This window comes from Lynx rufus, unplaced genomic scaffold (assembly GCF_022079265.1).
Source record: "Lynx rufus isolate CCGP_SWC_20201006 ecotype Redwood Valley unplaced genomic scaffold, mLynRuf1.p SCAF_3, whole genome shotgun sequence".
NCBI classification, from domain to species: Eukaryota; Metazoa; Chordata; class Mammalia; order Carnivora; family Felidae; genus Lynx; species Lynx rufus.
In genome coordinates, this window is record NW_025814845.1 from 63,231,855 (window position 1) to 63,256,424 (window position 24,570).

General features: G+C 41.7%; 1 protein-coding gene across 1 annotated transcript; it reads left to right on the top strand.

The window, feature by feature from the left end:
• Positions 1-426: 426 nt before the first annotated feature.
• BMP3 (bone morphogenetic protein 3) lies at positions 427-24,552 on the top strand. Its single transcript, XM_047090715.1, has 3 exons — positions 427-751; positions 16,254-17,164; positions 24,361-24,552. The coding sequence occupies exons 1-3, from the start codon at positions 427-429 to the stop codon at positions 24,550-24,552; spliced, it is 1,428 nt and encodes a 475-aa protein (XP_046946671.1).
• Positions 24,553-24,570: the final 18 nt, after the last annotated feature.

Consider the following 24,570-nt stretch of genomic DNA (forward strand, 5'->3'; position numbering starts at 1 on the left):
TGCGCGCACCCGGGCTCCGGCAGTGCGCCGGACGCAGCGCTGGTGCTTTCCCCAGCGTCACCGCTTAGGCTGGCTCTTCTGGAAGATAAAGAGGGGAGGGAGGATAGAGACAGATCCTGAAAACACCCCGGCCACACACGCCGCGACTGAAGCTCTTTCTCGGCGTACCAGTGAGGACGGCTCCAGCAGCGCCCTGCCCCGGGGAGGTCCGCGCGGCTGCCCGGGAAGAGCCCACCTGCCGGTCCGAGATCGGCCAGGGCAAAAAGCGCGACTTGCCGGTGTCCTGCTCAAGCAGTGCCTGGAGCCCCCGGCGCCCTCGTCCCGGCTAATTTGAAGTTCAACCCTCGGCTCTGTCGCGGGCCCCTCGCGCCCTCGGCGTGTCCCCCCGCCACGCGGGGAGCGGACGCGCGGCGCCGGGACGTCGCTATGGCTGGGGCGCTCCGGCTGCTGTGCCTGTGGCTAGGCTGCTTCTGCGTGAGCCTGGCGCGGGGAGAGGGACTGACGCGCAATGTCCCGGAGCCGCACAGGGCTGTGCCAGGAGACCGCACGGCAGGTGGTGGCCCCGGCCCCGTGCTGCAGCCACACGACAAGGTGTCGGAGCACATGCTGCGGCTCTATGACAGGTACAGCGGCGGCGGCAGGGCCGAGGCGGAACGGGCGCAGCGGTCCTCCGAGCGGGGCTCTCAGCCCCTGCGCCCCCCACCCCTGCGCGAAGGCAACACGGTTCGCAGCTTTCGAGCCGGAGCATCAGGTGAGTGCCCGAGACGCCCCCTTTCCGCGGTCCCGCCGCAGGTTTCTCCTGGGACCCCCCCACACACACACACACACTTACACACAGCTTCTTTGTCTGCTCTCCTCTCTCTGATGCGACCTAGAGACCTTCCCTCACCCTGTGCAGCCGCCCACCGAGCCCCTCGGTCCCGTCACACCCCGCGTTTCGCCAGCGAGTAATCCCAGTTTTAGAGCCTGAATTGAGAGGGAGATCTGGAGAGAAGAAAGGCGCTGAGCAGCCCGGTAGGTAGGGGTGGGTTGGAGGAACTGCCTGGAAAAGGGTGAGGGGCTATCCCTTGCCCAGCGGAGCCCTCCGGCGCTGGGTGTCTGAAGCACTCTCGGGGTCCCTCGTGCTGATGTTTCTTAAGCCAGCCAGCGGAAATTCCCTTGGACTGGGCTTTAGCCATGTCTACCTAAAGGCAGCTGTCATTTTATGCCAACCCGAGGCACCAGAGAGAAAAGTCACACTGGAACTAGACGCCTTCCCCTCGCCCTTTAGACAGTCGCTTCTCCAGACCTTGCACCCCCTCTTGACTTGCACAGTTCTCTGTGTTTACTGTATTTGACACTTTCTATCTGATAGTCCCTTGGTGGCAAACACACAAACGAACCCAGGTGGTCTGGTGTTCTGATTATTTAAAACCCATCTGGGCAAATAGGGGTTGTACCTATTCCACCCTGGGAGGAGTTGAGGGGGGCGGGGGTGGACAGCGTGGATGTAAACACCTCTTGGAATCCGCCGATGAAAATCTGCTCATCCCATTTTTCAACACACAGATCACTGCGGACTGAGATTCATGGTTTAACAAGGTTTCTCCTGTCCCCTGTGGTGAAGCGAATAACTTATGCTAACAGCCTGCCTCCCTTGTGCTAACAGCTTGAGGGAAAGTTTCCTGGACACTGACTCGGTTTATATGCTTTGAAGACGCATCAGGCTTTTTTGTTCACTACATTCACGATAAAGGGAAATGTAACTTGCAAAGCCTGTCTTCAGTGAACCGGTGAAAAATAGCCAAGAATCTTCAAGTAAGGAGGCCTGGCCTCATGCTCTATCCATTCTGTCAGAATCACTAGAAAGAAATCTCCTGAAGCTTTGATATGTAGGACTCCTGGAAAAAAAGGAAAACCAAAGCATCCATCAAGGAAAGCCCTAGGTTGACACTGTAAATACACTCTAGAGCTCCTAGGCATGATGACATTTACAATAAATGTGAATTATGCTTTCTAATGCAGAGTCTTTAGCTAGAGTCTGAGCTGAACCAGATTTCACCTTCTTCTTAAAACCATGAACATACTGTGTAAAGGGCTGCCCTCTCCCTGGTATGCCAGCCACTTGAGCCTATCCTCACAGCTGACTAGACCAGCGAATGCCTTGTTTATTTCAGTGCAACTCTGAGAGCAGAGCTCAGTGAAGGAGCAGCGTGGGAACAACAGGAATTGGAAAGAAGTTGGGTGGGCAAGGCAGGTGGCAGTAAATGAAGATACTCAAGTCGCTCTTACCTTGATAGTGTGTGTGTGTGTGTGTGTGTGTGTGTGTGTGTGTGATATTCCTAGGGAGTAGCCAAAGCACCCAAGAGACATATAGTATGTTTTTTTTTTTTATCAACAAGTTTCATTTTTTAGTATGAATCACAGGGTTTGGAAGTGGATTGTGAGTTTGCTTCATTCACACCTATTGCATAGTTGTTTGTATGTTTGTTTTAGGTTGAGTGAACCATGTGTGGGAGATGGATAAGGATTTGAATAACTCAGGCCCCTTGGACTTTTGGGCTTCCGCTCATTCTGTGCATTATAATTTCAGTGTCCCTTATCAGTCTCACTGGTCTCATACCATCAAATGATAAACTCTGATACGGAGGCCAGAAGTTCCCTTGAAATGATGAATTGCAGCTTGAAGCATATATACAAGGCTGTGTGCCCTGATAAGGAAGGTAATCCCTTTAGCATCCTAGAGACTGTCTTAATGACTTATTCATCAAACGTAGACACTGGTTTTTGTGGAAGCTTAAGTGTCATGTTACCGCATCGGAGACTCCTGGAGAGGTGGTTCATGTTGGACCCCTTCCAAGAGTGTTTAGTTACTAACACACTAAAAAGACCTTATTATAAGGCAGTTCTGGCTCTAAGAAGGCACGATTTGGGGAAGGTGCTAAGGCTTTTTTTGTGTGCCCCTCTCCTCTGTCCATATCAGCGTTTCCATAACTCTCTTTGTCTTGCGACGTATGTTCTGATATAGGTGAAAGATGCTGTCTGCTTTAATAAACCAGATATGTTTTCTAGCCCATGGTGTTTAGGTTTCACAGCACATGGGCTTCTCTATAGCAACGATGTTACAAATTTTAGTGGAAGGTCAGATGGTGTGCTGTGTATGTGGAGTGGCTGCTGATCAGGCAGACTTTCCAAGTGCTTATTCAGGCTGAGTTATAGCCTTAGAGCCCTATTTGCTCCTTGGAACATACCTGATTAAAATTATTTATTGTTCTAAACCTAGAATATCTTTGGTTGAAATGTAGCTGCTGTGGTATCCCTCTGATTACTTTCTACTTAAACCATTACTTGATGGTGGGTGGCATTCATCCTAAATACACTTTCTGCTAACCCCTTTTCTCCTCCCTCAATGCTATGCAGTGGGTGTGCCAAAACCGTAAGTTTGGAACACTCATAAGTCTTTTTGTGATGTGTAAGGGTTTACATAAAGATAGGTTTTATCTTTTCCTTTGTAAGAAGTAATTTACAAAACTATTGACGACAGAGCAGTTTAGATTTATAAAAACACACCGTCTTGTAGGAACACTAGAGGCATATGAAATCAGCTTTTATTTTAATCTTAGTCTAGGTTGTCCGTGGCTACTGTGTGTAAAAAGAAGAATATTTCACAGAAGGTTTTCTCCTGGCCTGATTTTTTAGGGTACATGCTTTGTGCTCATTAGTTTCTCATTATTCCCATAGCTACTTACTCTTATATTTCCTCTTCACAAATTTAACTTCTTTAGGAAAAGTGATTAAATCACACATGTTCTTATTAGGAAAGTATCATTACTTTAATTCATGAAATGTACCTACAAAAAGATGACATTTCGGTGAATGTGTGTCACCTTTTTAAAAAAAATCACACAGACTGGAAAATTGAGGTAATCCGGACCCAAAAGTGAATATTTTCCTTCAATGAGAAAGGGAGCGTCTTTCCTACTGTGACCAAAACTATTTAAAAATAAAGGATTATCATTTGATGTGATTTTGAAGTGCGAGGCTAAAATGTAAGCCTTTGGAAAAGATAGAGTTAAGGGCAAATCGAGCATTCCAGTAGGGCCATCCTTGTAAAATGCACGGGCCAGTGGTAGAACATCACTTTTAATGGGTTTAATGGCAAGGGAATATAATAACGTTATTAAAACGTAGTTACCTTAAAATTTCTGGCACCTAGAAACTAGGCTTGAAATTAAAGAGCACTCGGGTTATCTAACGTTTGTATTCAAAAGACAACAGTACATCTGGAGAAGGGAGGTGTATACATGGCTGCTGTGAATTACATACTACTTTGAATACATGACAGCCCTTAATGAAGTTTTTACTGTAATGGGCAAGACAGCTTTACAATCTCTGACATTTAAAAATCCATAATACCATGAATTCTTGATTATCCATACTAATGGAAAAGAGAAAGAGAATGAGTTACATGAAAAAAATTTATTTAAATCTGGCTTTTCAGTATAGTTAGACACACTCAAAGAAGCCAAGAGACCATGAGGGTCAGTGGGAAAAACATCCCCTACGTAGGTAATTCACTCAGGAAATATTTATACATTAAAAATATATACATAATTAAGAATATATTAAGGTGGTCACATATATCTTATGCAAGCAATGATATTTATGAGCACTTGAGTGACCCAGTTTAGATCTCTCTAAAAATTAAATAGGGACATGAATGTCAAATCTGCTCTTAGGCATTTTGGAATTATACAAGTTTATATGTAGAAGAGGCCTTAAAGAGAGCAAGTTCAACCCCCCTTACATGGAAGAAGACATGGATGTCACACTGTATTTACCAGACAATTTTTCAAACATACTGAGTGAGCTCAGCTCAAAACCTATTATTTCTAATATTCCAGTCTAATTTTCTAGGAGAAAATTTTATTAAAGGTGTCTTTGGAAGATGTTAACAGGTGTTACATAAAATTGGGTCCCATGGTCAAATAAGTTTGGGGAAAAAAACGATCATTCTTATTTGCTATGGGAATCTCAGGGCCTTTAAATGATAGTGAGTCCTCCTAAGAGTGGATCATTTTCCCTCTGAGAGAGCATTTTAGAGAATTATGGTTCTAAGATATCTAGTTGGGGAAACACTGGTTCGGACACTTCCTAATTCCCCAGGAAAGGAAGATATGCAAAATGCAAGTAAATATCACAACTGAAATGGTCTCGTTTCTCATTTCCCATTTAATACCTATGTCAGGATGGCAACTTCCATTTTTACTTTTTGGACTTGGGTCCAACTGGCACCATATCATCTTCCTGCTTTCATGGTTTAAACTTCTCTGAATGTAATCATAGAATCTCTCTGTTATTAAATTCCCATTTTCCCAGTTTCTTTATGAATTCTCCTCCATTGTTGTCTTCTCTGGACTTGATCTGCATTAGTTCACAGCTAGTATGATGCTTTTAAAAGAAAAGCTACTTTATTTGTGGAAAAATTCACTGGAGATTACACACACAACTTTGTTTAACTGTATCGCCAGTAGTATCTTGATGAAAGACACTAAAAAAAAAAAAAACAGATACACTCAAGACACCTATCAAATCCCTTATATAATCACCAATGTTTGCTGTATTTATTAGACATAATAAAAATCGTACCTATCAAAAAGCCTAGTGAAAAATACTGAGCAACTTTGCATATACTTTCTATTTGCTACCCAGGAAATTTTGCTACAACATCAGAAGTTTTCTCTCCAAATTTGGATGGTTTTCCCATCTATTCAGTGTGTATATCCTAGTAATTAGTAACTTACTAACTTGATTTTAGTGGTGGTAGTGGAAATAAGTTTAGCATCACAGTTTCAGCTTGAACTTCCTATGCCAAGTTTCAGTTCAGAGTGCATTGTTATGGTTATGAGCCCATGAACATAGAATTATGTAATGGAAACACTGACATAGTATTAACCAAGTGACACGAGTATACCAGGATAATATCTACTTTAGACAGTACTAAATGATGACAGTGTAACTGAAGAGCGCTCATATATGGACTGTTTAGAAATGCATGAAGTTGCTGGTCTACCACATATTAGTAGTGGTTGTGTCCTAGCATATTGGTACCTGAAACAGTACTTTCGGTAAAACACTTTTTAGGGATGATATGTTTTTTTTTTTCAACGTTTATTTATTTTTGGGACAGAGAGAGACCGAGCATGAACGGGGGAGGGGCAGAGAGAGAGGGAGACACAGAATCGGAAACAGGCTCCAGGCTCTGAGCCATCAGCCCAGAGCCTGACGCGGGGCTCGAACTCCCGGACCGCGAGATCGTGACCTGGCTAAGTCGGACGCTTAACCGACTGCGCCACCCAGGCGCCCCGGGATGATATGTTTAAAGGCATAGATGCCTCTTTATTTATTTCAAACACCTATGCATGTAAGTCATAGAGCTAATTGAGCAGTGTGTTTATTGAGTCCTTCAGTGATGGACTTACCTTTCAGACCATCTTTTCTTGGCAACAGAACCACAGTAAATGCAGTGCCTAGGTTTTATTTGGGCCCACTAGGAATAAAATTTGGGGACAAACTGATGCTACGCGGTTACCATCTTCAGTAAGTATTTCTTACTCTACTGAGTGAGTTCTTTTAAATATTCCTTTTATAAAGTAAAGGCATCCAATAGTTGTAGAAATGCAAGATTCTTTGTCCAATCATCTGATTTTACAGGTAAATCAACTGAGACCCAATACGATCTTATTTGCTTTTCCTTCAAAGAAAATTTAAAATTAAAATATTGCATGGAATTAAACTAAAGACTATTTGAATTAAGTGTAACGGCTACACTTAGGCATGGGTTACGGTAAATGGTTTTCAAGCAAAGAAGAGATTCCTGGTACTTTAATTTTTCTATTACCTGAGGCTGAGTTAAGAGATCTAAAGGCTAACCTTGCTTGAATTGCTAATTAATCAAGTTATCTAACATTGCCAGTCTCAGTTTCTTTAACTATCAAATGGTTAAGTCATACCTACTGTGCCAGTCTCAAAGACAGACGGTAAAACTCAATTGGGAAAATGCATTAAAAGTTTAGAAGCTCTGTATAAATGAGATATTTTAATATTTTAAAAGGTGTCTCTCTCTAGCTTCCCACAAAGCCATAAACATACATAAAATGGGGCTCACGTGCAATTGTTTGTAACACACAACAACAATGTAAATATAAACAGGTGATAGTCCTCTTGTAATACAATCCATAATACCCCAAACCCACATTCAAGAAGGTACTATTTCTGTCCTGGCCTTGATGGCTGAGTGAGCATGGCTACACTTTGTTGTAGTGAGGTTAAATGTTCTAAAGGATGGTCTCTGTATTAGCTGTGTCAGTGTCACCAGGGAACTTGTTGGATATTCTCCAGCCCACCCAAGACCATCTGAATTAAATTCTGCGGGTGGGACGCAGAAATCTCTATTTTAACAAGCCATCAAGGTGATTCTGATGCATGTTCGAGACATACTTGTCTAACCTCATGTCCCTAAGGTTTTGAGTATCTTATAACCAGCTTCTAAAATCCAGGATTGATTCACGTGTGAGACTTGATCTCATCTGGTGCTTTCAGTGGACCTTTCTGTGGACAAATGGTTTATTAATTTATATAATACCAGGCTTCTTTCACTTTAGAAGGTATATTAGCATCTTTAAGGTAGTCTTTTCTCTGGAGTGGGCTTTCAAGTAAGTTAATAAAGACTTCTTACCCTTCTGTCATAGTTTCAGAGAGTTTGGAGCCTAATAGACCTGCTAGAAGGGGGATATGGAAGAGGAATGTGTAAAGCAAGTCTCTGAAGTGCAAAGAGCATATCTCATTTCACTCTTGTGTTCTGAGGATCTGGTGTAGTTTGCCACATAGCAGGCACTCAGTAAATATTTCAGTTGAGCTGAATTAGATGTTCAGGGGACTAGATAAGAAGAGATAGTAGAAAAGCTATTAGCCAGGCAAAAGATCCTTTAAAAATAAACTTGCCATGAGAGAAGTTTCCATGAGGCATTTTACTATGTACGTGTCAAATGGCAATGCTATTCTACTTTATATACAACTGTTCTAATAATGCTTTTTTCCTAATGAGCTGAAAGGAAACGCCATAACGCCATATGGTACGTAAGCCCAAGAAGGGCTTCTGCTGACTTTGGGAAGTTGAAACTACTTGAAAGTTGGTTTTTTTTCATTTTGGTGTTAAGTAGGAAACATTTTTGAATCTGGTGAGTTTACACAGTTGTTCATTCAACACATCTGACAAATATTTTTCAGGATATAAATACTCCAGACTGTGCAAAGTACTAAGAGTTCAAAGATTTATTAGGACACGGGTCTGCCCTCTGAGAGCTCACAGTCTAGGAATGCCCTTGGGCAGAGGCTAAGAGTAGATAAACTGATTAATGAACATTTTGCTGTTCTAGAGAAACCTACATTATATCATCTTTGGCCATGTTTTACTTTGGACATAGAGAATGGTTGTCTTGGAATCCCATAAAACTCAGTCGTTTGACGGCACTCTGCAAGAAAAACAAAATTCTGTGACTTTCTGTTCTATTTAGAAAGTCTCCATCTTGCCTTTGCCTGAGAGCTGAAGGTGGCAGAGAGAAGCAGCAGTCTGGAGTCAGTAATCCACAAGCACTCAGCCAGTGGCTGCAGGTGTATGCGACTCTTTCCTAGGCACCCCGGCATTTCTAGCAGTTGTACTTTGGAGAAAGAAGTGGGGGGAAAAAAACTTGTCCTTAGTTACGTATTTTCTGTATGACTACAATGTTTTTCCTGCTTTCTGGGGATTTAACTAATCATCAAGATTTCATTTAGGCTATTTGTTTTAAAATCAGACTTTACATAGAAAGCTTTCCATTATATGTCCTAATTCCCTCTGAAAACATTCTGCATGGGCCAGCACGAAGGTGAACTTACCACTCCCTGGGCACCGCCTCAGCTACTCCTTGACAGGAGCTGAACCTTGCCATAGCACGGCCTGTCCTAAGTTACAGGTTCCTACTGAGTCCTTGGTTTTATTAGGCTTAGATGCTTTGTCTTCAGATAAAAACAGAAATAAATCCTCTGCCTTTATCTATTAATCAAACTCCCTAAAAAATTCTATATAGTTAATAGAAGACCTGGGCTTCTCTCCAAAATCAATGTTACCTAGCTGGTGCTTCGTTTTTTGAATTTCTACAATGAATAGGCTGGACTCAGTCTGTTTATTCATGAGAGCAGCATTTACTGAGTACTGCTTTAGAGTTAAGCCCTATGCTTGGGGCTGACGAATCTGATAAAAGTTACTACAGGTGACCTTGCCTTTAAGGAGTTCTTGGTCTTAGGAAGGAGTGACAGTATGATGAAAATCGCATTAGAAGCGGGATTCCAACCGAAGGAGTGGGTTGTCATGATAAGCGTGCCTCAAGAGTGGGGCCGCTTCTCTGCCTTAACAAAGCAGGTCTGGATTATCAAGGACAGCAGGGCAGATGAAGGCATTCTAGGAAGAAACAGCAGCAGGTGCAAAACCCTGACAGGTGTTCGAATAGGCGTGTGGCTGAAACTCACCTGACTTCTGGAGGCTTTTTAAATTCACAGACATGATGATTTTAGAAAATTCAAAAAATTATAATGCCAATGGCAAATCCTAACTAGACTGCAGTTGATGTGTTCCCAAGCAAGGAAAATCCAAGCTTGTGCCAGTGCCAGAAAACAGTAAGAAAACAGCACCACCTATTGGTAGTTATATTTTGGCGTCAAAAACGTTTCCTTAGGAAGAGCTGAAAATAAAGCCTGTTGCAGTTCCTTGCAAGGGATCTGAGAGGTTATCTAGTGCACCTCCCACACCCTCCATATCAGAAAAAGATCCTCCTGCAATAGTCTTGAATTAGGACTATCTTATGTTTGCTCAGTCCCACAGAAGGGTCTCCCTATCGTACTAGACACTTAGAAAGTCATTACATATTGGTCTGGATACTGCCTCCATTCAACTCTCACCTTTAGACCTCATTCTCATCTTTGACCCTGGAAAGAAAAACCCCAATCTCTCTTCAGCCCCTTATTTGCAAACAATTTTCATAACGGTGGTAAACTATTTTTTTTTCTTCCTTCAGACCATGTATTCTCTATTTATTCAACTCAAACTTGTAAGACACAGTTTCCAGACCCGTCAACATCTTGGTTACTCTCTTCTGTATCAATAAATTGGTTAAAAAGAGAACACCCAGAATTAAGCATGCAACTCTAGATATAGTTAGATTGGTGTGGCAGTTAATGCTTCCTGGTACCTGAAGACTACAGACAGCCTGAAAATTCGTTAACTATTGTTTTTTTTTCACCTGATAAAACCCACCATTGTTTTTATATTATTAGTGTGTCAGTTTGTTCTTATTAATCAGAAAGTGTACCTTGGGGTTCTAATTCAATAATTCCAGATAGCTAAGTATCAGAATAGTTCAGAAGAAAAGAAAAAGCGAGCACTCTAGCATTTTTCATTTACTGGTATTTGAACATATATACCTGTGTCTGTAGATAAGACTCAACTACCCAGGGAGAAGAGCAAGACGCCTACTGCGAAACCCCTGTTCTTAAGTATGTGAAGACTCTCATTTGGAAAAGTTAAATTAATTTTAAAACTCCATCAGATAAAAAGCATGAGAGTGGTTGAATACATATTATCACTTATTTCCACTTTCAGGGAGGTATTTATCTCCTTAGTTATTCCTCTCCACTCAACTCCATGCAATTCTGCACGACTCTCTTATTCCTGTTTTCATCCATTGTAAATACTAAGCATTTGATGGGGCGTTTGGAGGGAAGGAGCATTAACTTGCACAGAAATTAAATGTTTTAAGGTTAAAGAAGGCAAAAATAAAGTATGGGTTGGAGAAGTCAAAAAATGTTCTGGCGAAATGGCTGAGACTTGTAGCTTATTATTAGAACAAAGAGGGAGTCGAGGTCATCTCGAACAGCCAGGGCTAATGCGCCCCCTGGCCTGGTAGAAATGGCAAAGACATTGAGTGCTGGGCATAATACAGCACCTGTAGTTAGGAGCTGGCCATCCTGTAGTTAGAATTGGCCATCCCTTTTCTGAATTTCAGCAGCTTAGATGTCTGTTAGGGCTTCAAAAATCTAGATTAATTTGGGATATTTTATAAATGTCTACTTAAAACATTGGAAATATCGCTATGCAAATACCTCCGGTATTGCATACTGCCAGAACGTGCTCCTTCCGTTTTCCCACCCCCAACTTCCTCTTTTCCCTTCATTCTTAAAAGTCTAGTTCAAAGGTTAACTCTTCCCGGTGTATCCTTCTTCCCCTTACGTGCGCAAAGTTACTTGCTCCCCCCTTGGTGCTACTCCAAGAATGTAGTGCACACCTCTGACAGCAAGTGGCATCATCATGGCCTAACTACCTGCTTATTGCTTATCGGTCTTTTCCCCCCTGCCACAGTGTGGACAGCAGCGGCCATTTGTGCAGCCCTGAGACCCAGGGCAGGGTCCAGTCCCTAGGAGGTGTTCGACACCCTCATGTTTGTTAAACCGAAACATTGGTTTTGCTTTGCTTCTGGTTCTTTGTTGGCTGTAGTGGATGACCATGTGAGATACCCAAATAACACAACTGAAGCTATGTGTAGAATCGCTATGCCGTAAAGCACTGTCGCTAAACTGCCCATTTAACTCTTTTAACTCTATTTTGGAGCAGTTTGTTAACCTTAGACTTTTGACTGCAGATTGAACCAATTAGCTACAGCTGGAGGGAAAATTAAAAAGTAATCAACAAAATTATCTTTATCTAATGTTCTTGGTAAAGGAAAGTATGTCGCATTCCAAGAAGGGAATCTTTTGCCCGGTTCACTTTTTGGTTTAAGGATTCATGTTTAGCAAAATCCTAGTTCTTCTCTGCACTTGGAAAGAAATAAATGCCTTTTTTCTTCCCTTTTGGACTATATGTGACTACAAAAGTGGTGGTTATCCTCGACTGCCATGGTCCAGCAGAAATTTTCATTTGAGCCACAAATGTGAGCCACATATGTAATTTTAAATTTCTAGTGGCCACACTTAAAAATATGAGAAGCAACAAGTGAAATTAATTTTAATAACATACGATTATATTGAAAATGTTCAGTACCCAGTTTCTGGTGTGGGTGAGAGGGGAGGAAGTTCCCCGTACCAGCAAGCAATTCTCAGACACCAGCAGGGTATCTGAGAATTCAATTTGGTCTCCCTGAAGATGGCATCAGATCCCACAGGCGAAGGGCTCAGCCCACAAGACCACCCTCCACTTCTGATGCCAGTCACAAGCCAAGGTTGTTACCTGTGCTTCTGACCAACTGGCTACATACATATTAGAGGTTCCCATGACCCCCTCCTTGGGTCCGATTAATTTGCAAGAGCAGCTCACCGAACTCAGGAAATGTATTTGTTTACCAGATTACCAGTTTATTATAAAAGGATGCAACTCAGAAACAGCCAGATGGAAAAGATGCATTGGGCAAGGTAGGGGGAAAGGGTGTGGAGATCCCATGTCTTGCCCAGGCGCGCTGCTTTTCCCCAAATCTCCATGTATTCACCAACCTGGAAGCATTCCGAACGCCATTCTTTTGGGTTTTTATGGAGGCTTCATCATATAGGCATGATTGATTGAATCATTGGCCTTTGGTGATGGCTTCAACCTCTGGCTCCTCTTTCCTTGTGAATCAGAGATAGGACTAAAAATGCCAACCCTCTAATCAGTGGGTTGGTTCCCCTGCAACCAGCCCCATCCCCACCAGTCCTCTAAATTCACCTTGTTAACATAACAAAAGGCACCTGTATAGTTCTCATCACCTAGGAAATTCCAAGGGTTTTAGGAGCTCTGTGACAGACACAGGACAAAGACCAAATATATGTATTTCTTATTTTAAATCACAGTATCTATCACAGTATTTAACCCCATCCATCCAAATATTATCCTTTAATATGCAATCGATGTAAACTTACATTCATGTCATATTTTACATTCATGTTTGTACTAAGTCTTTGAAATCCAGCGTGCATTTTACATTGAACAGCACATTGCCGTTCAACCTTAAATAGCCAGTCACCACCATATCGGACAGACCGTTCTAGTTAGCTAACATTCATTGAGATTTTCTGTGTGCTGCAAGCTCTGCCTGCATTTTGTCAATTAATTTGCACACCTCTGCAGTCGATGCTGTTGGACTCTTTTTACAAATAAGCAAACTGAAGGGCGCTTGGGTGGTTCAATCAGGATGAGCGTAGACTATTGATTCTGGCTCAGGTCATGATCCCAGGGTCGTAGGATCAAGCCGGGGGGTCGGGCTCCGCGCTGAGCGTGGCACCTGCTTCGGATTCTCTCTCTTGTCTCTCTCTCTCTCTCTCTCTGTCTCTCGCTCTCTTCCCCTGTCTTTCTCTGTCAATAAATAAATAAATAAATAATAACAAAGCCAACTGAGGCTTAAAGAGCTTAGATTATTTGCCTGAGGACAGCTAGTGGGTGTGGTGGAGCTGGGCCTGGGCCATGGGGCTTTGACTTCAAAATAGTGTACTGAACTAAAATGAGAGCCATCACAAGAGGCAGCCTGACAGATTCTGAAGCATTTACGAGAGGATATTGAAGATTAGACACAGGGGTGGAGGCTGCTTAACAGCAGGTCACAAGGTGTCTGGAAACAGTTTGAAAGAGGGAACTTTTTTTTTTTTTTTCCAGGAGGAGGATACATTTTGAAGCAAACTGTTGGGCGAAGGAGCACTATTACTTTACCCATTAAGACACTACCACCCAGATCCCATGTAGTTCATTTTTTCCCTGCCAGGATGTCTGTTTGGCAACCATTCGATTGCCACATACTTAGAACAGAGACTTTTCTTCCTTCCATTTTAAACTTGCATCTGCTACAAGAAGTTTGGGTAAAAGTATATGCTACAGTGACTGGTACGAATTAAGGCTAGAGTCTCTGAACAACCCTGATGCCATGGCTTTGTTGTAAAGGTCTGTAAAATATTATCCTGGTCTCATGGATTATACAAATGGGCACAAATGGCAGCTTCCTCCTTTTCCTTCACACGGTGTTAAAAATGAGTAAAATATGTTTCCCATTGCACTTCCCTTGTGCTTGCGGACCTAGGGAACTCATTCTAAGTTTCCACGTCTTTGTAGAAATGTTTTGTTTTTACTGAAATATGTTTTTGATCAAGAACATAATCTCACAAGTGCGCATATGTTTCTGAAACCAGTATGTATATGGAACAAGTGCACGGAGGGGGACTCGGGCTCTGGTGGCTGGTCCCAGGACTGGGCATTCTTGAGTCTAACCTCAGCCTTACCACTAATTTGGTAGATGATCTGAAGAGAAGGAACCAACCTCTTCCCTTCCTAATCAATCTCTTGTTCTGTTACTCTCATTTCTGAAGACTTGGAACACAATTTGACCCAGGTCAGTAATTTCATCGAAAGAAGAAATTATTCAACTCTTGAATTATTGAGAGGTCATAAACTCCAGGCAAGCTCCGCAACAGTGTTAATTCTTTATGACACGTTTGAATGTGTGGCTCATTGTTCCGCACATGTTACCTGAATATTGAGTTAGATGGTCTTGCTCACCTACCCCCATTCTGCACCGTAAACTTTGTGAGGCAGGTAGAAGAAGATATAATCCCATAATACACTAATAACAATAATGAATTATAGTTAGAGAAACCCTTTCTGGGTGCTTTATGAACTGCTTTACACACATCTAGTTTAATGCCGATGGCAGTAGATATAGACACAATCTCCATGTTATGAATGAGAACACTAGCTTGCCCAAAGTGGCTGAGTCAGGACTTGAATCAAGGTGAATCTAATCTCATCAATGCTTGTAACCAGTAGGCTATACACTCCTACTAATAAGAAGATATTCCAATCCTGTGCCAGATTTACAGGACTAGTTCTTGGTAGTTTCGTAATGAAAAGCCAGAGCTCTCAGCTCTCATACCAGTAAGTTTACTGTTGTGTTACAACTTACACACATTTGTAGTGCTTCAGGAAAGGAAAAAGCAAATCAGTAAAAACGGTGAATCCTTGCTTTAATCTTTCTCTAGCTTTTAAAATTACTCCTATTATCATTTTTGTTTGTTTAACTGAGGTGAAATTCACATAACGTGAAATAAACTATGTTTTAAGTGAACAATTCAGCAACATTCGATATCTTCACAAGGTTGTGTAACCACCAAGTCTACCTAATTCCAAAATATTTCTATAATTCTGGAATAAAACCCCCTACCCAATAAGAGGTTTCTCCCCATTCTGCATGCCTCCAGCCCCCGGAAAACATCAGTCTGCATCCTGTCTCTACGGATTTAGCTGTTCTGGAACATTTCATGTAAACGGAGTCATACAATATGTGACCTTTTGTAGCTGGCTTTTTTCATTTAACAATGTTTCCAAGCTTCCTCCACATTGTGGCAGGTATCACTTCATTACTTTTTATGGCTAAATAATATTCCACTGCATGGATAGAACACTGTTTTTCCATTCATTCGTTGATGGAGGTTTGAGCTGTCTCCACCTTTGGCTATTGTGAATAGTGTTACTGTAAACATGCATGTACATGTACTTGTTTGAATACTTGTTTTCACTACCTTTGTCTATAAAGGAATAGAGTTGTGGGCTCACATGATATCTCTATGTTTAACTTTTGGAGGAACTGTCAAACTTTTCCACATCAGCTGAAGCATTTTACATTTCAACCAGCAATGTAAAGTGTTCCTGTTTCTCCACATCCTTGCTAATACTTATTTTGTTTTTCATTCTTATAGCTAGGCTGGTGTATGTCAAATGGTACCACAGTGTGATTTTTGTTTACATTTCCCCAGTGATTACTAATGTTGAGCATCTTTTCATGTGCATGTTGGCCCTTTAAATATCTTTTTTAGAGAAATGTCTATCTGATGTTCTCGGCCATTTTGTATTGGTTTCTTTGACTTTCTGATGTTGAGTTGTAAGAGTTATTTACATGTTCTGGATACCGCATTTTGTCAGGTGTATGATTTGAAAATATTTTCTTCATCCATTTTTCTTTTGCTGCTCATATCCAGGGTGTCATTATCTAAGAATCCATCGCCAGATTTAAGGCCAGGCAGATTTTACCTGTATATTTTCTTCTAAGAATTTGATGGCTCTAGCTCTTATATTTAGGCCATTAACTCATTTTGAGTTTCTTTTTGTATGTGGTGGCAGGTAGGGTTCCTGCTTACTCTTGTTTACTCTTCTTTTTTTTTTCCCTTCCTAGGAACCCTTGGAAGCAAAGGACTACACATCTTTAACCTGACTTCTCTAACCAAGTCTGAAAACATTTTATCTGCCACACTCTATTTCTATATTGGAGAGCTAATAAACATCAGCCTGAGTTGTCCAGCATCCCGAGGATGCTCACCTCATGCTCAGAGGAAACACGTTCTGATTGATCTCTCTGCGTGGATCCTCAAATCTGACAGAAACCAAAGTCAACACCTCGGTCACCTTTCAGTAGACGTAGCCAAATCTCATCGAGACCTTGGGTCCTGGCTGTCTAAAGACATCACTCAGCTCTTGAGAAGGGCCAAGGAAAATGAAGAGTTCCTCATAGGATTTAACATTACCTCCAAAGGACACCAGCTGCCAAAGAAGATGTTGCCCTTCCCCGAGCCTTATATCTTGGTGTATGCCAACGATGCTGCCATTTCTGAGCCGGAGAGTGTGGTATCAAGCTTGCAGAGGCACCGGAATTTCCCCATTGGAGCTGTGCCTAGACCGGACGGCCATATCAAGGCTGCCCTTTCTACTGAACGGAGAAGGAAGCGCTCGGCTGGGGTCCTGCTGCCTCTGCAGAACAACGAGCTTCCTGGGGCAGAATATCAGTATAGGGAGGACGGGGTATGGGAGGAGAGAAAGCCTTACAAGACCCTTCAGACTCAGGCCCCAGAGAAGACTAAAAACAAAAAGAAACAGAGAAAGGGACCCCCCCAGAAGAGCCAGACTCTCCAGTTTGATGAGCAGACCCTGAAGAAGGCCAGAAGAAAGCAATGGATTGAACCGCGCAATTGTGCCAGGCGGTACCTTAAAGTGGACTTTGCGGATATTGGCTGGAGTGAATGGATCATCTCCCCCAAATCCTTCGATGCCTATTATTGCTCCGGAGCATGCCAGTTCCCCATGCCAAAGGTAGCCGTTGTTCTCTGTCCTATACTTCCTGTTTCCGTAGAGGAGAAAGACACACTGACCGAGAGTGTGTTTTCATTTACGAAATCCATCTGGACACTTATTTATTGCCTTCTGACATGTACTAGGCAAGAATGGTTACGCTTGGTTTTTCTTTAATGGTTGCTAAGGTGATATGAAGTCAGTATCGGTATGAGGAAGGATATGAGAAAAAATGTAAAATATGTGTTTTGTGCTTCTTCCAAACACAGTGCAATCAGCCATGTGGTCTACTCAGCTGGGGGCAAATCTGTATCTGCCCACAATAAGCAAGCCGCAAACGACAGAAGGCTGATATTGGAGAGGATATTCAGAGAATGACTAGATGTCATGGGGAAGAGGAAGGGAAAGGACTAATTGCATCGATGCCCTGTGCAGAATTTTTTGACAAATAGTTTCTCATGAGATGAACTGGCCCCACCAGAGTCAGGATCAGGGTTGGGCCAGGTAAACTCACCTCATGAAATCCACCAGATGCTTATTTCATTTGCTTCCCTAATAAACATCAAAAACAAAGGTAACATAGGGTACGTGGACTCTATAAGCTTCTTCCAAAATTTACTTCATCCGGTCAGAGCTTACCTGTGTCTCTTCCAAAATCAGTGGAAACTGTACTGTATCGTATCAGTACTCAGTATCCTGACGAATATATTCTCAGAAGCTTCCCCAATCCCACCACTGCCTTGCACAGCAAATCCAAGTGACTATTTTCTTTGAATTTAGAGTTAGTAAAGTACAGTGGTGCCCTCTGGCCTTCAGTTAGGCTTATCTCTGAACCTCTATTCTTAGCTTATAACAGTTTGAATCTCTGACATACAATGAAAAGGGGCTGTAGGAATAGAATTCAGAGAAAGAATAGAGATGGGGTTTTTTTGTTCTTTTTCTCAAAACTTGAGGGGAATCAACTTTTGCTGTTGCATAATAACAGAGAAAAAAAATCTTTTGCCTCAAAGAGTGAGCAACTTCTACTTATAGATCTTTAAATTATCATGTTCATGTTCTAGTGTCATGCTCATTGGGATGTTTAATGGAACACATGCATAAAGGTCTGGCCGAACAAAAGCAGGTCAGCCTCCGGGCCAGTAACTTGATTGGAATCGCGTTTTCTTCTTAGAATGTCTCAGAAGAAAAAGTTTTCTACATCTTCTAAGACTTGTCTCTCCCAAGGATTTTTGTCGACTCCATGTTCTTTAAATCTAAACACAAAATAAGAATTATATACATTTGCTATGATATAAACAGCCTTATCTTGTCTAAGTATTCATAAAGGGTATATCACTGTCAAACAAAACTTTTGCCAATTGGGACAGCATTTATTTTTTTTTAATTTTCTTTAATGTTTAGTTATTTTTGAGAGAGAGAAAGACAAAGCCATGAGTGGGGGAGGGACAGAGAGAGAGGGAGACAGAATCCGAGCAGGCTCCAGGCTCTGAGCTGTCAGCACAGATCCTGACACGGGGCTCAAGCTCACAAACCATGAGATCCTGACCCGAGCTAAAGTTGGACACTTAACCAACTGAGCCACCCAGACGCCCCGGGATAGCATTGAAAAGCAGGCCACAAAGATGCAGAATGTTAACAGTGATGAATCTTTATAGTGTGGGTTGCTTTGTGGCATTGAGAGACAAAATGAATTCACAATCTGTCTCTGAATCCAGGATGACTGATTTTAAGTGGGTCTGTGAGTTTTCCAAATAATCTCTCACACTCGTAAACTGTAGTTTCTTCTATGTAGCCTGGGGAAATAATTTTTCTTCCTGACTCCAAATTTTCATACCCAGGGAGCCATGACAATATGGAGCTATTCAGTGAGTTTTCAACTACCCACTCTGGAGACCTGGTCTGGTCTCCGCTCTGCCACAGTTACCCCGTCTTACCCCTTCCATCTTGCTCTGACTATGCAAAACCCTGCCATTGCTTTGGTAGTTCTTCATGATGGTTCTCAGTGATGCAAAGAATAATTATTTAAAAGCCTTAAGGGGGGGGGGAGCGCCTGGGTGGCTCGGTCGATTAAGCCTCTGACTTCAGCTTCAGGACTTCTTGGTCCGTGGGTTTGGGCCCCACGTCGGGCTCTGTGCTGACAGCTCAGAGCCTGGAGCCTGGTTCAGATTCTGTGTCCCCCTCTCTCTCTGCCCCTCCCCCACTTGCGCTCTCTCTCTGGGGGAAAATAAATAAACATTAAAATTAAAAATAAAACTTATAGGGATAAGTTAAGAGTAACAGATAAGTTTAAGGAGGGAAGTGTGTTAATGCAGCAGAATGATTAAATGTACATGCTTGGTTGTAGCAGGACTTCTTAACTGTAATGCGGCTGCAGTTTGCCTGGGAACACGGAGGTTCTGATCCAGTGGTTCCGGGCATATAGTCTAATATTCTGCGTATCCAATGCAGCTCCTAGGTGTTGCTGATGCTGCTAGACCACAAATCCCACTTTGAGTAGCAAAATTGAGGGCTAAATGTGGTTTGGGGGAGAACTCATACAGTTGACCCTTGAACAACAACACGGGGGTTTGGAGCACTGATGTCTCGCACAGTCAAAAATCCATCAGTAAGTCCTAACTCCCCTAAAACTTAACTACTAATAGCCACCTGTTGATCGGAAGCCTTATCAATAACATAAACAGTAGATTAACATGGATTTACTATGTTACATGTATTCTATATTGTATTCTTAACAATAAAGTAAGCTAGAAAAAAGAAAATATTCAGAAAATCATAAGGAAGGGAAAATACATTTGCATTACTGAATTTATCCAAAAGAAAATCTACATATATGTGGACCCATGCAGTTCAAACCTACATTGTTCAAGGGTCAGCTGTATGTTAGTGTTCTCAACTTTGAAATGGGTACAATAGTACATGATAAAAACAATAGTTTCTACATAATAACAACAGTGGGTAAACAAAACAGTAGAACACCGTGTACATGGTAGGCACTCCATAAGTATTTGCTATTAATATTTGTATTAAAGGTCATTGTTGAGACCGAGGAGAACAGAAAATTCAATGTAGGGGGCTGAAGGAAGACCAAATGGGGAAAGGGATCAAGAGAATAAAAGATGTAAGACAAGGAAAAGTTTTACAAATGTTTCTACTCCCTTTTCAAACATCACAAAGCCTAAAATAGGACTCTCCCTGCAGGTTCAACAGCCTATAAGCTCTTCCAGTAACGTTTCTTTGGAGAGTAATAGAATCAGGACAGCATTGGTTGCAACAACTGAACTCATCATAATATTTGTCAAAACTTGGAATGGCATCAGAACTCCAGGGAGACATAACAGGGAGAAGTGTGGAGTTTTCTCTCTGAGCCTGAGATTTCCTTTTGCCAAGTTGAGAGTGGAAGTTTGGCTGTTACATGGAGTTCTCCGTCTCTCATCACCTTGTGAGAATCGGCTTAACTTTTAAGGCTTTCTAGTGGTTCACTTTCGGCCTTCCAGGCTCTGTGGCTTTCAGGTGGTGTGATAACCAAAAGGATGGGTAACATGAAGTAATACGAAGCTGCTATGTTAGGGGTAATTAATAAGCATTGCTATTATCAGTACAGCTTCCAACATGGTAACCAGAGCGAGCTATTAAGAGAAAAATACAGTCGAAGCAACAGAGGAAAATAAGGTCTCTGACCAGATCAGTACAAACACATGTGGAATAACTGAGGCGCCAAAGAACTTTCAGACTTTAGATATACATTTTGCCCCAGAGAAAAGTTCTCCCAGGCCAGACTCCTCTGCTGGCCCTCCTTCCTTTTGGCCTCCTTCTCGAAAGCCTGCTCTATATGGCGGGGCTCTCCGTCTGCAAAAGTCGACAACCTGTTCTGTAATTCAGAACAGCTGTGTGCTGCCTTTCCCAAATTCCAGGCTTTGCCCTTTCACTGATTCCAATTAGATAGTTTCTGGGCTATCACACCCATGTGGGCTGGACTGGGAGAGTGTGGAGCAAAACCCCATGGCCCAGGTCAGGAATGAAGGCTCTTAGCTGATGACACACTCTCCCTTGCTAATGCATTTGTAATCAAATTCAACTCGAGGACATCAGGCGCCGCTTGGCAGGTGCGGGCCGGACCACTGCAGATTTCATTCACAGACACGGCCGCATGGATTTTTCTGATTTCTAGCCCCTACAGCCAATCTGTTCTCCCAGGGAGAGACCCTTGGAATTCTGCCATGAGATGAAAAATACCCATATAGCTAAGGCCAAGTCGTATGCCTTTGCTTCCCCCTCACCACCTTAGCGGAGATGGAAAACAGAGCTTTCAAATGAAATGAAAATGATTGAGCCATTGTTGCTGACCGAGATGCGAGAGAACCAAGAAGGATTAGAGGAATGGAGTTAATCGTGCGGAAGCTAAGGATAGCAAAGACAATAGAATTGGGCAGCAAAGAATCTAAACACGTTGAGCCAAATATCCTATATCAAGAAGAAATTCACATGTAATGACTTCAAAGTGATAGACCCTCAAATTACTTTCCTGAGTTTCCAATTCCAATCCCTGGTCATGAAAAGATGACCCAAAAATCCTAAATTTTGATGCACTGAGTTACCTAAGCAAAAATCACCTCAACTGATGTTAAAGTCATGTTGTACTTGCATTAAAAACAGATACTAGGGAGGGAAATAACACAGACTGCAGTTGGGATGGACAAATTTATTAAGCTATATCAAGAGAGTCATGAGAAGCATGATCTGAACTCAAAAACAAACAAATTATAGACTGGCAGCGTGCTTCAAATGAGCAATTAGTGCATGAATCTTTTGTGCATGACATAATGATTCCTGGTAATGGCAGCCTGATCAGAGGATTCCATAGTGAGTCAAATGGGGAAACTCCCTAGAAAATTGAAGTTGTCTGATAAGACACACCAACTCAGAATCAAGGGCCCATTCCTGAATTCCAGCGAGCCCACCAGAGACTGTTCATAGTTTCTGAATCTATCATTTGTGAGTTAGAGCTTAAGAAAAAAAAAAAAAAAAAAGGACAGGAATGTTCCTAGGAAACACCCATGAATATTTTCCGTATCTACTCTGGGTCATTTGCACAGAAACTTTTATTTTTGTTGATGGGAATTATTTCCACAGAAATAGGTATGATGGAGGGTAAGATATTTCTTAGAAGTAGTTCATCCATTTAGTAAATATTCAGTGCCCAGAGCATATACTGTTCCAGGCACTGGAGAATAGCAATGCAGAGCAGTATTTATCCTTCGAGACCTCTTCTACTTAAATAGATGCACTTCTTATGAAATTTAAATATTATAGGAGTCATTAAGACATAAAAAGTCACAGAATAATGTCAGAAAATCTATGGTTAAAAAAAATCCTTTGGGACATTATTATAAGCTGTTTGGATCACTGAGTCTTAGGAATAAATCAATAGAGAAAAGTGGATGGCTGCAAAAATTTTCTTTGGAAATTACCAATACTGATGAAATAACGACAGTGGTTATTGATCTCTACGGTACAATACCAATTACAGTTTGTGTCAGTTACACAGATTTTGGCGATGCTGCAAGGCACAAGATACCTGAAATAGAACAACATAGACTTCCTTTTCTTAAAGGGAGAATACCTTGCTTTGCAAAGCTAATTGAGTGAAAGTTAACAACTCTTTTCAACATATACTTAAAGTTTCTAGGAAGAAAGAGTAAAAAAAAAAAAGTTGCACCTCATCAAGACCATTTTTTAAATGATTTATGGCCCTTCACAATAAATTTAAAGTCTAATGTATAGATAATTTCTTTAATTAAAGTTAAAAGATGGGATGAGGCAAATCGGATTTGCCCTTTGTCTAACAAAAATAATCCATTTTCTTTTCTTTCTTTCTTTCTTTTTTTTTTTAGTGGTATGCCAGCTTTCTATATTATTTGCTTCTCCCTTGATTTGTATGTACCTTAACCTTTTAACTTGTTCCAGTTTCCCGTACTGGGAGGTTTAGGGGTATGAAATTAAAATATCAACTCAGAGGTGCCTCTGAGACATGAGAAACATGGCTTGAAGTCTTGAAATTAAAAACCCAGAGTTTTGGCCTAAATCCCACTTCTGAATTGACATGTGATCTCTGGCAAGTTACCAAATTTCTGGTTCTAAATATATTTAAAACAAAACTTGTTTCACCTGCCTTAGAGAGACATTGGGGAACACTAATGCTGAAAAGCGTGGCATCTCTCCTGAAGAAGTTCATGCCACTCTGGCAATACCCGAACATTCTGGGCTTGGAAAAGTGACTGTCCTTTAAGGCTGAGCAGAGCTGTTTGGCACTCTAAAGAAAACCACTTGCCTCACATGGATGTTAATGGTTCCATTTGGCATTTTCTCAGGAACAAATTTTTCTTCCTTGGTCAAACTTCTGATATCCATGAGATAACCTTCGGCCCCCTAGAATATTCCCAGAAGATATATATGGCCCACACTTGGAACACTTCTAACATGACTGCCTTGAAGTCTGAACCCATGAAGCAACAGTGACCCCCAGTGGCCAATGGGGTGATCTTCTTAACCCCAGGATTTGTGCTCCGAAGAAGAGGTGAATAATTACAGTGGAGTGATTACCGTCCAGTTCATCCTGGTGGCGACTACTAAATAAATCAGTGCTCCTTGATGTGCTTGGTTGTATTTTAACAACAAAGTATAACTATCGCTATAGCAGTGGTAATAATATGTCTATGTTAATTAAATAGGGTGTTTGCTAGGGTTCATTATGATTAGCGTAGAATCAAGAACAAATGGTTTTTGTTGCAGTCCTGTTGTTGAAAACACCCTAGAGTGTGTTAATCCCCTGTTTGGCAACTAAATTGTTTTTAGTTAAGCGATTCCGGCTTAGATAACTGGATTCACATACCCACTCTACCACTTACTAGTTATTTGACCTTAGACATGTCATTTAAGCTTTTTGAGACTATTTCTTTATTTGTAAAATATTTAAAAATGGTAGTTTTGTTATAAGGATCACAGATACTATATATAACATGCCTGGCACGTAGCAGGTACTTAATAAATGATAACCATGTTGGTGATGAGGGTATAGGAGATCGTGCTGAACGGGTAATGATGCCAGAGCGTTATAAAGTTGTTGAAACGAATTCGTTGCGTACGTACCTTAGGGATGAACAGTGAAGAGTGGGAAAGGAGTTCCACCTAACTTATATGTTCTCCCATTTCTTTTCTAGTCTTTGAAGCCATCAAACCATGCTACCATCCAGAGTATAGTGAGAGCTGTGGGCGTCGTTCCTGGAATCCCTGAGCCTTGCTGTGTGCCAGAAAAGATGTCCTCACTCAGTATCTTATTCTTTGATGAGAATAAGAACGTGGTACTTAAAGTGTATCCTAATATGACAGTAGAGTCTTGTGCTTGCAGATAACCTGGCAAAGAACTCATC

Bases quoted from the DNA above. Each gene is read 5' to 3' on its own strand.
- BMP3 (XM_047090715.1), top strand. From the start codon at position 427: ATGGCTGGGGCGCTCCGGCTGCTGTGCCTGTGGCTAGGCTGCTTCTGC. The intron at 752-16,253 runs GTGAGTGCCCGA...TTCCCTTCCTAG, and splicing joins CTTTCGAGCCGGAGCATCAG to GAACCCTTGGAAGCAAAGGA. The intron at 17,165-24,360 runs GTAGCCGTTGTT...TTTCTTTTCTAG, and splicing joins GCCAGTTCCCCATGCCAAAG to TCTTTGAAGCCATCAAACCA.